Source organism: Psittacula echo, assembly GCF_963264785.1.
Source record: "Psittacula echo genome assembly, chromosome: 3".
Classification (NCBI taxonomy): Eukaryota; Metazoa; Chordata; class Aves; order Psittaciformes; family Psittacidae; genus Psittacula; species Psittacula echo.
In genome coordinates, this window is record NC_137736.1 from 36375589 (window position 1) to 36392693 (window position 17105).

The 17105-nt window shown below is 38.0% G+C and overlaps 1 protein-coding gene across 7 annotated transcripts in view; it reads right to left on the reverse strand.

Moving 5' to 3' along the window:
- The window catches only part of KDM6A (lysine demethylase 6A), a 160582-nt gene that overhangs the window by 41349 nt on the left and 102128 nt on the right, over nt 1-17105 (reverse strand). For 3 of the 7 annotated variants that reach the window (XM_080613941.1, XM_080613947.1, XM_080613942.1), the window contains 9 exons: nt 15780-15873; nt 9296-9422; nt 6609-6707; nt 6015-6234; nt 5318-5452; nt 4720-4875; nt 3995-4090; nt 2127-2231; nt 1138-1533 (listed from right to left, as the gene is read on the reverse strand). In XM_080613941.1, the coding sequence (XP_080470067.1) occupies nt 1138-1533; nt 2127-2231; nt 3995-4090; nt 4720-4875; nt 5318-5452; nt 6015-6234; nt 6609-6707; nt 9296-9422; nt 15780-15873 (1428 nt within the window). The remainder of the gene's footprint in view (nt 1-1137; nt 1534-2126; nt 2232-3994; nt 4091-4719; nt 4876-5317; nt 5453-6014; nt 6235-6608; nt 6708-9295; nt 9423-15779; nt 15874-17105) is intronic. The other 4 variants (XM_080613944.1, XM_080613943.1, XM_080613945.1 and 1 more) reach the window with 2 other exon arrangements.

The following is a 17105-nucleotide window of genomic DNA, read 5'->3' on the forward strand; positions in this document are numbered from 1 at the left end:
GGCAACCTTCTTCAGTGCCTCACCATCCTCACATTGAAGAATTTCTTCCTTATATCTAATCTAAATCTAATCTCTTTCATTTAAAATAGCTCCCCCTTTTCCTATCACTACATGCCCTTGTAAAAAGTCCCTCTCCAGATTTCTCACAGATTTCCACCTTTAGGCACTAGAAGGCTGCTCTAAGGTCTCCCCTGAGCCTTCTCTTCTCCAGGCTGAACAACCCCAATTCTCTCAGCCTGTCTTCTTAGGAGAAGTGAAAGATGTTCCAGTATTACCTCAGCCTTTGTTGTGGTGTATCTGCAGTTAAACATGAATGTATGTCTTATCTGTACCACAGCCCACTCTCAATTCTTCATCATTAAAGTAACATGCAGTATTAACAAAAATTTATGCAGTTTTGAGGAAGAAAACAATACTGTATAAAACTGTATAACCCATCTGGTAAAAGTGAATTCAATCATTAACATATATTCCTACAGAACACCTCATTACATCCACAAAGTACGTCATGGAAGAAAGACAGGCTGAAAAAATCCTCTCCAAGTTTTAACCCACACATACACAGAAGCCTTCACTTACACACTTTAATCCCTATGGATTTTTACTGGCATTATAGTATTTTTTTGCAAGTAGCTCTGCTTTGGAGATTTTTGGGTGGTTTTTTTTGATTGCTAGATATTAATTTTGAAAGATCATACAGAAACAAAATATGGGTAATGATTACATCATGACAACAGCATAACGTCAGAAATAACTACAACATTCAGATTCCCATGAAATGTGCACATTCCTCCTACATGAAAAACAAAGTCACAACATTTCACATTAAAGAAGCAATAACAAAAAGATGTACAAGTATTCCTTTTTAAAGAAACTTTCCTGCAAAGATAGGCAGCTGAGTAGTATGTAACTGCCCTTTTTATCATTTCTTTTAGACAGAAATTAACTAATTTAATACAGATTTTTGATAATAAAAAGTAATAGTCAGGTTTAACCTAGTGTGTGTTTTATTTGCATCTAGGTCATCAGCTTTAGGAAACAGAAAAATGTTCGTGTACAAATGAGAGACTTCGAACAGTGGTGATGTGCTTAACAAGCCTCCTTAGCACACTCCATAAGCAAACTGAAATTGTATACCTGAGTGGAGTTAGATAGTTGGTTTTTCCACGGCTCCTCTGCGCTGCTGGTCAGGTTTGTGCGGTTATGAGGTAGAGAGAGTGCGTTTCGCTGCAGGTAAGGCACGTTTCCATTACTTCCACTTTCTGTTATGTGATTATTGCCTATCAAAATAGTGTCTGTACTACCCAGCGTTCTTGCTGTGCTGCAGGGAATGGGGCCTGCTGGAAAGGGTCCATTAGCCATAGGCTGCCCGGGGCAGGCGGGACGGATTCCACGCTGAGCGACATTAGGCACTCTGGTTAGAGCAACCTGCGGCTGCTGACCAGAGACAGAGTTTGTAGGCAGTGATGAATCAGCTGTTGGCCCATTAGGAATTCCAGTAGATCGTACCTGTGCAACTCCTGTTTGTCTCATCTAACGGAAGATGAACAAAGCACAAGAACATTAGCTGTGGCATTTAAGAAGTAAAGATCATACAGCGCTTGTGTACTTTACTGCACTGATCAATTCCAATTTTATACTGATTTTAAGATCTTCAGAGTTGCTTTTGAGAAATAAGATGACTGTCATGCTCACAAATGCACTGAGCGGATTTTAAGGTAAAGCTATCGTCACACTTTTCTTCTAGGCCCTTCAGTTTGACTGTTAGCGTTTTACTGCTAAAGTTGGACACTAAGAGAGAGAAAAGCGAACAATGAGAAGGATATTCTGTAATGCATCTTATTACAATCATGCATCTTTCAAGTAAGACCACTTTTAAATGTGTGTCTGCTCACTTCAATTTGACATTGTGGTTTGAAAACTTTTACATTATCTGGTAGCCCTATAATAAACCACAGCCAAATCCATTAAATTTCAACCAGTAAACCACAACTAAAGATGACTTAACATATAGTAAAGGGCATGAGAACTCTGTACAAGAGATATTCTTCGGAATTCAGGAAACACAACAGACACACCATTACTGACTGAAGTTTTGTAGAAGATGAAAATATTTTTGTTCTCACCTGCTGGTGTTGCTGCATCAAGACAAACTGACTCTCCAGCTGTTCCAGCATAAGTTTCTGTGCTGGATTTAGATTATTTCGGTTTGCACGCAGCTGTTCCAAGTGCTGAAAAAACAGCAGCACAGTTCAGAATCATTAAAATTGCATGTGCCTTTTAATAACTTGCTTTCATACAATACTAAAAATCATCCATGAAGACAAGGCTTGTAAAGCTCAAAACATGACTGAGCTTTCTGTTACAGAATGAAACATCTTTCCATTCTGAAGTCCTTCTGCAGGGGACTGCACTGAATAAAGACTAATTTTATATACATGTATCTATATGATGGTGTAATGAAAACAGGGTCTCCACAGAGTGCATGTACCAGGTACACAGAAGCCTAAAGCAGTGCTCTTCAGTTGTTACTCTGCTTTTTAAAAAATGTCTAAATAGGGTAACAGGAATCAGAAAGGCAGACCTAGCACATACATCAGCAGAAGCAAGTTTGCGTTTCTCTCCAGTGCTATGGCTGCAGAGGCTTTGCAGGCAGCACTGCTCTTGCTGCCCACCAATTCTGTGAAACCAACACCCATCCCTCCTCTACTGGCATTTTGGAGCCTCAGGGGTTACTATGCAGCCATAGCCCCCTTCCCTTTTACTTTTGTTAGCTGAGCTATCTGGTGTGTGTTATGTCCCATATCCTTCCAGCCTCTCTGAGCTGTGACTTTTAAAAGGTGGACTTAGAAGAGGCAGTAAAGGTTTTATTCGTTCTCCTCTTGCATCATCTCTTTTTGGCTCTCCTATTCATATATGCTGGAACTTTGTCATGCAATTGCCAGCAAATCCAGTATACCATACTTGGACACAGAAGCCTACTTAGATACTGCTTAGAGGAGAAACTGGATCTGAAAAAAAAGTGAAACTAAAAAGAGTGAAAAGTGGTAGGATATAAAATAAACAAAGAAAAACAGAATGCCTGGAGAGAGAGATACAGAAGGGTGATTAGGGAGGACCAAAGGGGTGTGTGAGGTAGCAGGGGACAGGGAGGGAAAGGAGGGAAAAAATATGCAGCATAATAAAGTCAGTATTGTTCAGACAGAGAAACAGCTGAAGAACTATACTGGAGTTGAGGGGAACACTGCTCAGTCAATCAGAATGCCTTTTGTCTCTGCACTGTGTTCCTTTCTATTTTTCCTTGCATCCAAAGCAGTATCTGTGATAAGAGTTTCCAGCTATACCTGATTTTCAGAATACGGAATTCTTGCTGAAGCTCCCTGCAAGCCCTAACAAACTGCAGACACAACAAAGCACTGTAACAAAAAATACCTGAAACAATATTTTTTAAATTAAATCTAGCATTTCACATACACAAACCACAGAGAAGCAGTACCAGATTTCATTTGAATAATTGCATTTTGTAGAATGTGAAGTTTGTTTACGCAATGTGATAGAAGCAGCTACCTCAGCAGAAAAAAGGGATATTACAACACTTCTACACCTCCTTCAATATCCCCCACACTAACAGCAAGTAGCAAGACTCATTTGGCACACAAGTGTGGCAATTTGCATATCTATCTTTAAAACATCATAAGAAAAAAGAACTACTGTATGTTCTTACTTTATAAATTATAGAATTCATACATTGTAAGTGTTCAGTTTCTGCTAGAGATCGTTTATTTTACTACTGAAATAATAATATTTATGGCTTCTCTTCTCACACAGGGAAGCCATAAATAGTAGCACAACTTGAACTACACTGTGGGAATTATTTGGGATATATTTCACACTGAATTTCAGAGATGTGAAATAGAAAAATGTTCCAGATGTATTTTCTTAAAAGGAACAAACAAAAAAAATACATCAAAGCTGCTGAAGATTGTCAACATACCTGTAATTTCTGTGGTGTCAAGCACCAAGAATGAATTTGTTGCTGTACAGGAGGATGTGACACTGTATGGCCACTGCTCCAAACATCTGAAGTATTCTGAGAGAAAACATTACAATAAGATGTGTGACCATCGAAGGGTAAACATAACTTCTTTAACTAGCTAGATTTTATCTTACTTAAGAAAGAACTAGATATTTTTTCAAGAGTAACAATATAAACGAAGAACATATTAAAACATGCCAAGTCTCATTCTACCATTCCCATACAGTATCAGCGTAGTCAGAAGAGTTAAATGGTATCTAATGTCTTAACGAAAAACAATCAAATTATGCTATTAATTTAAATGTACACTACTTTTAAAACTGAATACTTTATCTACTGTAACACTATTACATGATGATGAAACACTTAATTCTAAATATAAGCAAAGGCAATAAACAGGATGACATGATCATCTCCCTCGCTATCATGAGACAACATTTTTTCACTTATACAACTAGGTCTGCAGTATAGTGTCACTGATCTGCATTGCCCTTATGCACTTCTTGTCTGAACCTGATAAAACACATCACTGAAAAACGTTTTTTAAAATTCCTAAAAACATTCCCCACCTTGATGCCAAAGGATTAAAATTTAAAGCACAAATTCTGTGAATGTTGCAGTATTTTAATGCATATTTCCATATAATTTTGGTAGGGGGCTCTTGAGTTCATCAGAGTATATACCTTTGTTGGACTAGATGTTCTTTTCCTCTTGGCAGGACTGGTCAGGTCATCTACTTGGCTAGAAGGAATCATGTGTAGTGGCAAGGACTGCTGTGAAATTGGTGTTTGAGTGAGGCCTAGTACAGGTTCAGTATTTGGATGATGAGGTTTACAAGCCTAAGAATCACAAAGGGAAGACAAAAATATGGTTCTATATATTCTTAATTCTTTCCTTTAAATCATATCTTTTAACAGCCCACATATATTAAAAGGGCTGAGTAGGTATTCTGAAGGTGATCTCAGTAACTGAAAAATCAGTTTCCATATGGTCATCAAATGGAGGAATGTGTACCTTTGATGGGATTATCAAACCACTGCAGCATTTCTATTTAAGATGATATATTTTGAAATCATGAAAATCCACAAAGGTTCTAAATTGGTACCCCCATATCTCTCCCACATTATAGGGAGCTTCTTGATCTTGTATCCCTTTGCAAATAAATCAAGGGCTTTTTATTAATAAAAGCCAGTCCTGTGCTCAAGAAAATAAGCTTGACCACTACCGATTGTAAAGAACCCTTAAAGCTGGGCACCTGCAGAACATAACCCAACTTCTCACCTGCTGTGCTGTGTTCATGGCACCCTGCCTGGAGGTAAGCTCTGCGGGGATTGGTAGGCTCCATGCCTCCTCAATACTAGGAAGTAATTTAGTTTTATTCTGTAGACTACCTTGTGGAAGGTTACACAACTGAGCCTAGGAAAAATTATGTAAAAAGCAAATTTAACACAAGCCTACTTTAGTAAGAGCAAGTCCATGAAATCTTCCTAAATGCTGTAGCTAATTATGTCTTAAAGAGAGGATAGATTTAAAATTTCGGATTTCAGAAAGGTGCTAAGTATAAAGAGGGTAACCAGAATATAAACCTTTGTGAGAATCAGAACAAAGATGAGCTCTGGATTCAGAGGTCTCACAATTCCTTTTTTCTGAAATTGCAAACAAGAGTGAAAGACAGTGCATGTGCATTCTCTCTCTATGTTATGAGAACTTAAAAATGTAGACAATACAAAGAAAAAAGCAAAGTGATGTAGAACAGTATGCTTTGATTAAATGTGCAAAATAGGGTTTATAAGGAATTAAGTTCCACTTAAAAATGGTAGAAATAAAATATTACAGGCTATGATATGCTTACAATAAACATGAAAACAGGTTATATACACCACAAACAACTGCAAGTTAAACTTGTGTGTTACTTCTCCCCTCCCCTCTGCTGTGTATTTGGAAGAGTATTGCCCACTTTTGAAAACATTGGGTTTACCTGTAAATACTTTATCCGTGCTGCAAGTGCAGAGGTATTACTACAATTTTTGCTTCTAGTTGCATTTAAGTAGCATTTAATGGCATCCTGAGGCTGGTTGCAGGACTCATAGAGTGTGCCTAGGTCCATCCAGGCTGCAGCATGGCCATGGTCCAATTGTACAGCACAGATATAGGCCTGTAAAGCATCCATAGGCTGATTTTGCTGTTGATACAGCACACTGAATAGAAAGATTAGTAAAGTTGAGAATTAATAACAATGTCAAAATACAAGCAAGTCAAATATACACACTCCCCTCAAAACCCTTAATAAACTTTGCCATTATATAAACCATGGTTACAAGCATAAACATTACATAAAATCTTAATATGTATTATTTTAAAAAAATTGAGAAATCAAATTATTTAAAATCAATTTAAAATAAAAAAAAAAAAATCAATTATTTAAACTTAAATCAAACCAATCTGACAACATGATGGTATCAGTAAAAAAGCTTTACAGTCCCCTTGAGACCACAAAAGAGTTGAACAGCTGATACTCTTTATATATATTAACAGGGAATTATGTAATTTTATTACCCTGTATCATTCTTACCCTATAGAACACCATGTATCTGCACTTGCTTCTGATTTATCAATAGATTGCCTGTAAGATATAAAGGCATCCTGAACTTTCCCAATACTTGAATAGCACCTGGGAGAAGAAAAAAAGAACTTTGGTAATATTTATACAAGGTAATCATTGAGGATGACTTACCAAGACTGATCTATGTTAAGTCATGCAAATACAGATTCATCTAGATGAAACCAAAACATATGGTGTTTCTGAATGCCAGACATAAGCAGACTCAAACATCTTACTCAACATGTACTACTAATTATTTCTTTGAAAAGTACACAAAACTGCTTAAACCCTAGATTCCTGCATTTATAAGGAAAACAGAGTCATACCATAATTTAAAAACTTTCATTTCTCTCGTTTGTGGTAACTTATCAATCAATATGAACACTTTATCTATAGATAGCAGCACAAAGAAACAATTAAGTTACCTACTTCATCTAACAAATGGTTAGGAAACTTCATGTTCTACAAGAAGTGTTTCAGACTTATTAACAGATAGTGACCAACTGAGTCAGGATGGTTCCTGACTGCCTGGGAAGCTTTTTATGTGCATTTCTCATATTTCAATGTGAACAGCAAACCAGTTAGTTTTACTGTGTATATAGAGCACAATATTTTGCAAAGAATCTTGCTGTTTTCTATTTCTTCATAATTTCTTGATTCTTTTTCACACACAGAATCAGAGGTATGCTGTTATTATCAGCAGAAATATCAGAACTCTAAAGAGAACTACAAATACACCACACGGAATAACACCTACCTTTTTAAAATTGAAAGCTCCAAATAAATACAACATTAAATATATATATATATATTTACTAGTTTAATCTACAACAGCTATGCTTCTTATATTGTTTGTAATAAGTTTTCCTGTTGGGAAAAGAACTGATAAATTTCAAAACACATAAATAACAATAGAAGAATTTTATTCTATAGAAAATAAATCCCAACAGAATAGTAGAGGCAAAGGTTTTTCAAGCATGCTACCTTCTTTCATTTATTCTTGAGGTACGCTAGGAAAGGAATAAAATGAAATCTGGCAGTACTTCACCTAAAAGCATCTGTTAAGTCTGAACACAAGGTTTCAGAAGACCATTTTAATCACAATCCAATGTGTGTCCCAATATACCTTTTTCAATCTGTCTTGCTTATCAGATACATGATGACTCCAATTAGGAGAGCACTATCATTAAGTGCCTAACAAAACTTAGAACAAGTTGATGGGTTTTTTAGTGGGAGAGAGTGATGATGGTGGCATATTTTTAAGAAAAGTAGCTTTAGACCAACTTGCCATCCAGTTTGGACAACCAGCAGAGAGAGGAAGGGACACAAGGGAATACATGAGGAGAGAAAAAGAGTAAATGCACAGCCCTGTGCCTTTCCTCTTCTGCCAGAATATGGCCTGGACAAATGGGGCACAGAAACATTTTTGCTCTAGCCCTCCCTGTAAAGTGTAACAGATGCTTCCACTACATTTCCACCCCCATTTCCTGCGTTCCTCCCCCTTGTTTGTATGGTCCTTAGTTTCACCTAACCACATGAAAGCTGTGGCACAGTAGGAGAAGGAGCATGGCAGCTGCACACATTATAGAGTCTTGGCTTTATCCTGCTGCTATGTAAGAACTCAACTAGATCAAGGCCCATGGGACAGGACCACTGGCAAAAAAGCAGGATTTCAGCCCAGTGGATAGTAAGATGAGCCACGTGATGCCTGGCTCATTTTCCCTTTTCCCTCCACGCCTGCTATAGCTCTCTGCCCTTCACACTCAATCCTCCCTTAGCCTGCGAGGCAGCTGGTAGAAGAGCCCTGTCTTACAGAAACAGCTGGAGGAATGTAACTAGGATGACAAAAACCTCCCAGACAGTCAGCTGGGGGATACTGAGGTTAGGATATTAATTTTAGTTTTGCATAACTAATTTCTAAAGTATTTCTCAACAGAACCAACCTGTTCACATATGGACTTGAACAGCCCTCAAAGATCTTTCCAGAACCTGAGTATTTCAAGAGTTACTGCTGGATTGTGTAAAGCAGTCTATTTTCTTAAAAAGGAAACCAAGAAAAGCCATCACATTTATATGGTTTACGTCTTGCAATAAGTTAATTTTCAAGTAAAAATATTGTCTGACAGTATAGAATTAACACAACACTTAAATAGGTAATAGAATGGATCTATCTGAACTGATATTTAGTAGCAATATATGCTGTTTAAAAATGCACGTGTACCTGGGAAAATATCTGTATTTTAGTGCAAAAAATTACTAAGATAGAAGGGAGATTCTGAGAAAATAAAGAGAGAAAGAATTGTGGAAAAGCATCAACATTTACAAATCATTGACCAAAAAAGAGAGAGAACAGAAGATGTAGTAGGAGGAGGAACAGGTAAAACCAGCAGAGCTGATTCAGATTACTGTAAATGTGTAGACTAAATAATAACTACAAAAAAAGCAGGACCAATTAGGTAACATATTAATCCCAAATATGTTAGCACCTTGTCTTTTTAGACACCTTCCAGAAAACTAGACTTCAGTAGACACATACATCCTTTCCCTTCATTTTTCCTCTGAAAGTATTAAGAAGAAAACCAACATAAGATACTTACAACAATAAGTATCCTTGAAAAAATAAATATAGTTACAACATCTATAAAGTCATAGCTCACCTTCCAAGGAAATACCAGGATTGACCAGAATTTGGATCTGCTTCTAGAGATTTCTGGAGATACTGTATAGCATAGCTTTCCTTGGTTGCCTTGTCTCCAAGCTGATCCACGGTGTGATGCATCCAGCCTACACAAAGAATCCATAAACGGCAGAAATGAAATTCCCAAAGATCATTTAACATTTTGGCACAGCAGGATGTTCACAGCATTAGTTCCTCTTTCAAAACAGGAATATCAATCAACAATATCATTTACATATAATATTGTAAGGGAAACTTTTAAAGATTTTAAAGTTCTATACTAAAATTACAGGACCAAAGGATCCTAAGTTAAAATTACTTTCAGGTACTTTTAAAGTGCGTTGGTTTGGATTTTTTTTGTTGTTTAAATAATTTTTCCATGAGGTTAGTAGCACAATTATGAACTGCTCAGTCTTCTACTATAAAAATCTCGAAATGTTAACTCTTTCCTCCCACGCACAGTTACCTTCCCTGTCATTGCGAAAAATGCCATCGTTCCCCTGTCATGCACACCAATTATCTGTACATTATGTTCAGTTTACTCCTTTTCTTCTAAGTCCTCATATTTATCCCATTTCTACATTTAGACAACTCCCCATCAGAACAGTCGTAAGAACTTTTGTTACCTCCACTTAAATGTTTCTTAGCCATTCAATCTTCATTGTTACAACATCCTTTCCATTCACCTTGAAAAATACAATTACCTCTCATCTACTTGATAAACTCTGCTGAAAAGATAGTATTATTTCCTCATCTAACCACACATAATTTTCTTTCACATGCCCCTTCTGCTTTCAGTTGTCTCATTACATAAGACAATTTATTCATCCTCACTTTAAAGGTCTCCCACAATCCATGCTCCCCAATCATCTTTTACATCTCTACTCTACCACTGATTGGTTTCCATTTCAAATGAAATACCTTCATCATCTTAAGGTGCTCCTCGCCTTCCTCTAAGCTTAGACGAAATTACTTTAAGCAGCCACAAAATCATCTCACTGCCATTTATGAGTATAAAGGAAATCCTTCATAGCAGACAGCTGGTTGCCGAAATCACTACATGCCACACTGGTCAGCAATGTCTTGCTGTTTGCTTGATTTCCATGTGTTTGTTTTAACAATCCACTGCCTTTCAAACAACATTTGTAAAATCTGTGACAATGGATTCTCCCAATGTTTTTATAGTGTCTTGCCCGTAAACGGTCCCTTCTGGAACACTATGATATCAATCTCATAAAATATCCAAGGTTACTTTTGTATGAAGCTTTAGTTACCTACAGAGTTGTATAAACATCTGTAATACACAGTATCACAGAATAGGGCTAGAAAGGAGCTTAAGATCATCCAATTCCAACCCCCTGCCATGGGCAGGGACATCCCACACTAAACCATGTCACCCAAGGCCTCATCCAACCTGGCCTTGAACACTGCCAAGGATGGAGCATTCACAACCTCCCTGGGCAACCTATTCCAGTGCCTCACCACCCTAACAGTAAAGAATTTCTTTCTTAGATCCAATCTAAACTTCCCCTGTCTTGTCTTGTCCTGTCACTACAGTCCCTGATGAACAGTCTATCCCCAGCGTCCCTATAGCCCCCCTTCAGATACTGGAAGGCTGCTATGAGGTCTCCATGCAGTCTTCTCTTCTCCAGGCTGAAAAGCCCCAGCTTTCTCAGACTGTCTTCGCACGGGAGGTGGTCCACTCCCCTGATCATCCTCGTGGCCCTCCTCTGGACTTGTTCCAACAGTTCCACGTCCTTTTTATGTTGAGGACACCAGAACTGCACACAGTACGCCAAGTGAGGTCTCACGAGAGCAGAGTAGAGGGACAGGATCACCTCCTTCGACCTGCTGGTCACGCTCCTCTTGATGCAGCCCAGGATACGGTTGGCTTTCTGAGCTGCGAGCGCACACTGCAGCCGGCTCATGTTCATTTTCTCATTGACCAACACCCCCAAGTCCTTCTCTGCAGGGCTGCTCTGAATCTCTTCTCTGCCCAACCTGTAGCCGTGCCTGGGATTGCTCCGACCCAGGTGTAGGACCTTACACTTGTCATGGTTGAACTTCATAAGGTTGGCATCAGCCCACCTCACAAGCGTGTCGAGGTCCCTCTGGATGGCATCCCTTCCCTCCGGCGTATCAACCGAACCACACAGCTTGGTGTCATTGGCAAACTTGCTGAGTGAGGGCGCACTCAATCCCACTGTCCGTCTCACCGACAAAGATGTTGAACAAGACCGGTCCCAACACCGATCCCTGAGGGACAACACTCGTTACTGATCTCCAGCCGGACACCGAGACATTGACCACAACTCTTTGTGTGCTGCCATCCAGCCAGTTCTTTATCCACCGCGTGGTCCACCCATCAAATTGATGTCTCTCCAATTTAGAGACAAGGATGTCATGTGGGACAGTGTCGAACGCTTTGCACAAGTCCAGGTAGATGACATAAACTGCTCAGCCCCTGTCCAGCAGTTCTGTAGCTCTGTCATGGAAGGCCACCAAATTGGTCAGACAGGATTTCCCCTTAGTGAAGCCATGCTGGCTGTCAGAAATCACCTTGTCGTTTTTTACGTGCTTTAGTATGCTTTCCGAGAATCTGCTCCAAGATTTTGCCAGGCACAGAGGTGAGACTGACTGGTCTGTAATTCCCTGGGTCATCCATTTTCCCCTTCTTGAAAACAGGGGTTATATTTCCCTTTTTCCAGTCGCCGGGAACTTCACCTGACTGCCATGATGTCCATTTAAAACCTCCATCAGCTACACTTCAGCACCCTAAGCTTGCCCTTTATGATACAGGCTAACCACCTGAACAGACAGTACCACTCAAATATCCAGATCAGATTCAGATCTCATCTGAAAGGCTAGACAAAGTAGGCAACGCTGAAAACGGAACTGATGAGTACTTGCAGCCTTACTTCACTCTCCATAATTAGACTGTATCTTAAGTACTTCATTCTACCTGTTCTATATGGCTTATTCTTTATTCCATAGGCTTATAGTTTGTTAACAGTCCCAGTATCACTTGTGCAAATGGAAGACAAACTTCCAAACTTTAACAAAAGAAATCTCAATGAAAATCTTATCTATTGAACAACATTTGCCTAAGGTGTTTTAAGACGTATCACTTGGAAACTGTGGTCAGAAGCAGAAATCTGAGTATTTCATGGAGTGAAAGAAATGTCAGGTTAGGAGTCAAGTGGTTACAGTACTGGAAAAAAAAAAAAAAAAGAGTACTTTATCTTGTCTGCAGATGGATCAAGTCAAAACCATACCCATCAGAAAAGAAATAAAAAAGGAAAAGAAAAAACCCCAAATAATTCTTGCAGAGATTCGTAACATACACTGCTTTCACTTGTGGACTGCCTAAGCTATGTTTTTGATACAAATTCCAAATCACTGAGGTTCTTAAGCATATAAAAATGAAAATACTCATGCTTTAAGAAAAAAAGGCTTATGTGAGGGTGGTTGTTAGAATGCACCTGTGTACATCAAGAACAAGCATATCAGGTGCACTGCCAGGGAAAGCCTGAGATAAAGGTAATAGTTCAGCAATTATAAACAAGGGTAAAAAAAGACATTAAACAATTTCCTGTATCTCTGGAAATGCTGGGCCGTGATGCCTATTTTCTGTTTCATTAAAACTTTGCTGGATTGAAAAATAACAAGTTGTATCTTCAGGAGATCTTTACCGAGGTTTACTGATAAAGAATCTATTTTTAAGAGAAAGAACTGAGAACTAGCAATCCCTATCTAGTTTCACTGCTGAAACAAGGGCTGCTTCCCAATTTTATCTTCCTATGCATGGAGGTGAAAGAGGCAAAAGCAAGAGAAAGCGTGAGGGAGAACAAACAGAAGTTTTCCGCTAGAATAGCACAGGTAAAGGAAACTGGATCTCTTCTCCTCATGCATAAAATTAAGGACATACAGAAGGATGATGATGGAAAAACCCTGGTAAGCTGTACAGTTTCCTATTTGCAACACCTAACTCAAACTCTCAACTAGCACATTGACTACTGTTCCCATCCTGGGGACATTTTTAGCATAACGAAAGCTCTTTTCCAGGTCTTTACAATATAATTTGTAACAAATCCCTGTGTTGCCTCACCAAGAGGATGTGCTAGCCTTAGCTGATGCTGCAGGGTTTTTTATGCTTATCAATCACCCTCATGCTGAACTTGTGACAATTGCTCTTTTCCCCCAATAAACATCATCATATCAGTCTCTGAAGAGATGAGCCTCTTCCCTATTTAAGCATCTTATGATGTCTTATCTGGTTATGTGGACACCACCTAGGAACGCCTCTAGCTGAAGATCACTGGAGGGTGCTTTGGGAACCTCTAAGCAGATGCCTACGCTGTTCTTACACTCTTCCCTCAGCAAATACTGAGTCCAATTGGAAAAATAATACCAGGTCAGATTTGACCTTCAGTCTCATTAATTTTGTGTAATTTTAGGCAAAGCAGTGAACAAAATTGTTGTCTGGAAAGCAAAAGAAATGGCGCAAAAGAAGAATAAACTGCTCTTCTCCAACCGTACAGATCTTCCTGTTGTATCTACTTGAACTAGTCAGCATGCCTCAGCTCAAACGGGTATGTATTTATCTGAGAATCACAGGGCTCTCTTGCACCCTCATCTGCTTCAGAAACCAGCAACAAGCGCAAAGATTTTAATAAATCTCTCACAAGACATCTGAACTTGCCTGAATTTCAACTCTGGCTCAATCAGCAATATCTAACTAAGGAAAATAAACACAGGGTATTTTCATGCCAAAACATTTTTTCTGTTGGCGTTAAAAAAACCCACCAAAAAAATAAAAAGAGCAAAACCACCCCTCACACAACAGAACAAAAAAAAGCACAGTTCAACCTAGAAATACAAATATATTTTGACTGGGTTTTGCCAGTAGCATTCTGGCAGATAACAGGTATTTTCTATTATTTTTTCTAAGTAGCAGTCCACCCCCCAGACCATGCCTCCTGAGGACGTGTTTTTACTACCAGCTGCTAGAGACTAAACCTGTGATAAATATAATACTCTGATAAACACCACTGTTAACAGTGAAGAGCAAAAGAGATGGTATTATTCCTTAAATGTCCTGGTTAAGACCACTCTCTTCTTTTATCCACATAGAAGTTACTCACACTACAAAACTAGGTGACTTATGCCAATTGAATAAAAGGATTTAATCCAGGTTTTAGACAGCAGACAATTCTCAAAGTCACTGCCCTTATTGCAAGCACAGAGACCGAGGCCTGTGGTAGGATTTTATGAATACAATCATGCACCTTTGCTTCTACTGTGGCAAAATACATCAAATGGAGTTGAAAAAGCACCGGTCAGCTACTTTGGGAAGCCTGCATTCCACAGATGATAGGCACAGCCTTTCTGGCTGAAACTGCTGACTATTTATACTAGGTGGTATAATACTAAGTTAAAAAAAGAAAAATAAAAGGGAATATTGAAATCTTAGCAACACTGCTGTGTGACAGCAAAAAGATCAGCACACCTAGAGTCCTGCAGTGAACTCCTCCACTGCTTCATTTGTGACACCACACAGAAGACTCAAAAGCTAAACAAATCAGCCCACTCCAAATCCATACACATCCTCTATCACAAACAAAAGAAAGCACCGTGGCCATAACTTAGTGCAAGTTACTAATTTGAATTAAATGACCATTATGTGAAGGGGGTAGAAAAAAAATAATTAAAAAAAAATGGGCATAAGCAGGCTAAATTAATATTTAGAATAAGAAATCAGATGGAAGAACATGGAAAAAGTGAATGAAGAAGATTTGCACGGGGTTGAACAATTTTAACAAAATCTTCTGGAAATACTTTTATAAGGCAGATAGGACAAAAGTAATTTATTCTACCTACCCATTAGAAATTTTGGTCTAAAAATGATTTAACAGCTTTCTATCAATATGAAAAATGACAATTTTTTAAAAAAGATTTTTTTTTCTCTTTTTATGTGTTTTCTTTTATAGAATCTGATGGCAAACTTTTTAGCTACAGAAAAGGTTTTCATTACATACTCTAGTTAAAGAGAAAGCAAATGTAAATTTTTCATTTGCCATGTTCTTCTACTCTGCAAGAGAGCATTTTGGTTTACTGCATACAGCCGGGCTATTCAAGGGCTGTTCTCAAAAGAGAACAGATAATAACAGAATCCTAACTGCTGCACTCCTTCTGTGACAGACCACCCCCTCATTGCCCAAAACCTGTAATGCACATACTGTAGCCAAGTCTAAGAGCTGTTTAATTTTGTAAGTTTAATTAAAATCTTTTCCTCCTCTCTTATTTACTTAATTATTTACTGTTATGCATTCTATTTGGGTGAAAATCTCACGTATCATAATCAGCGTCTAAGACTCTCTTTGGAAACGGAGCCTTAAAAACACTGCTGAAGGCGAAGATGGAAAAAAGAGACACACAGAAAAATAGAAGTTAATTTTACATACCTAACTGCTGTAAGACAGTTGCTTTTACTTGTGCAGGAAGGTTTTCGATCTGCAAAAGCTGTTCATAAGCTTCCTTTGCAGAGTGATACTTTCTCTGCAAAAGGAAAAAAGTACATAGATTAATCATAAAGCTTACAACAGATCACCAATAGCCACGATTTCACAGCACTGACAGCACACAAACACATTGACAAAAAAATCTATTTTTTTTGCATACAGTGCATATGAAAGCTTTAATGAGTGATGCATATATGCTAAGAGAGTAACTGTCATAAATATAGTGTTTAATATAAATTGACTACTAAAATAATTGAGGGAAAATTTGCAAATTATTAAATTTGGTCAAATCCTCATACATGCATTATACTTCTTACACTAAAAACAAGTATACTGCTTTTAAGGGGAATGCTTGAATGTGAGCCTACATCTCAAATAAAACTCTACACAAATTATTCTCAGAAAATTTATAACAGAAATGAAGATCATCAGTAATTGCTGGCTTGTATTAACTGTCTCTCTCCTTGCTCTGGGATATTTGAACTGCCTTTACAACGTATCTGTTGCCCTGGTAAGAGTTCCACCATATGTAGAATTAAAACACAGCCATGGATTATACCTGGAGAATGAATGTATGCCATCTTACTATTTGCTATACAGTTTAAGTGTGCTTAAAGCATGGAAATTTTGAAAATCATGAAAAATCATGAAAAACACTGAATTCCTAACTCCCTACATGAACAGGTCTTGATGCAGAAAACACATTTCCAGGTTGGGATCATGGTCTTTATTCACTTCTGGAACCTTATGAGCTGTTTTGTATATGCTAAAGGTCAAGACTTCTCAACAGATGCATTTTTTAGAATAATGTCAGTATTAATCTTTGCGTTACCCTAACAATAACTGTTTAACAGTGAAAGTATTTAAAATGCTTAATTCTTCTGTTCCTCCTCTCCCACAAATGTCTATATAACATAAATGCTGAGGGTCTGCTGTTACTAAAAGGTCTGGGGTTTTTGTTGGTTTGCTTCTGTTTTGGTTTTTTATTTTTCTAAGAATTCTACACAAGTTTTTGAGAAAAATATGCTTTCAGATAATTCAACATTAGACTTCATTCTGGCAAACAGATGAAAAGCATACTAAAATAAGTGGGGACATCGAAATGCAATTGATCATTACTTAGTTACATTTTTTTATGCAAAGAGTACAGAGTCCTGACTACTGCTGTTTTATAACGGATGACTGGCAAGACTCTAAACAATATAAACACCTATTGGAAGTTAAAAATGTTGTTAGGTTCTTGATATCTCACAATCATGAAAGACAACT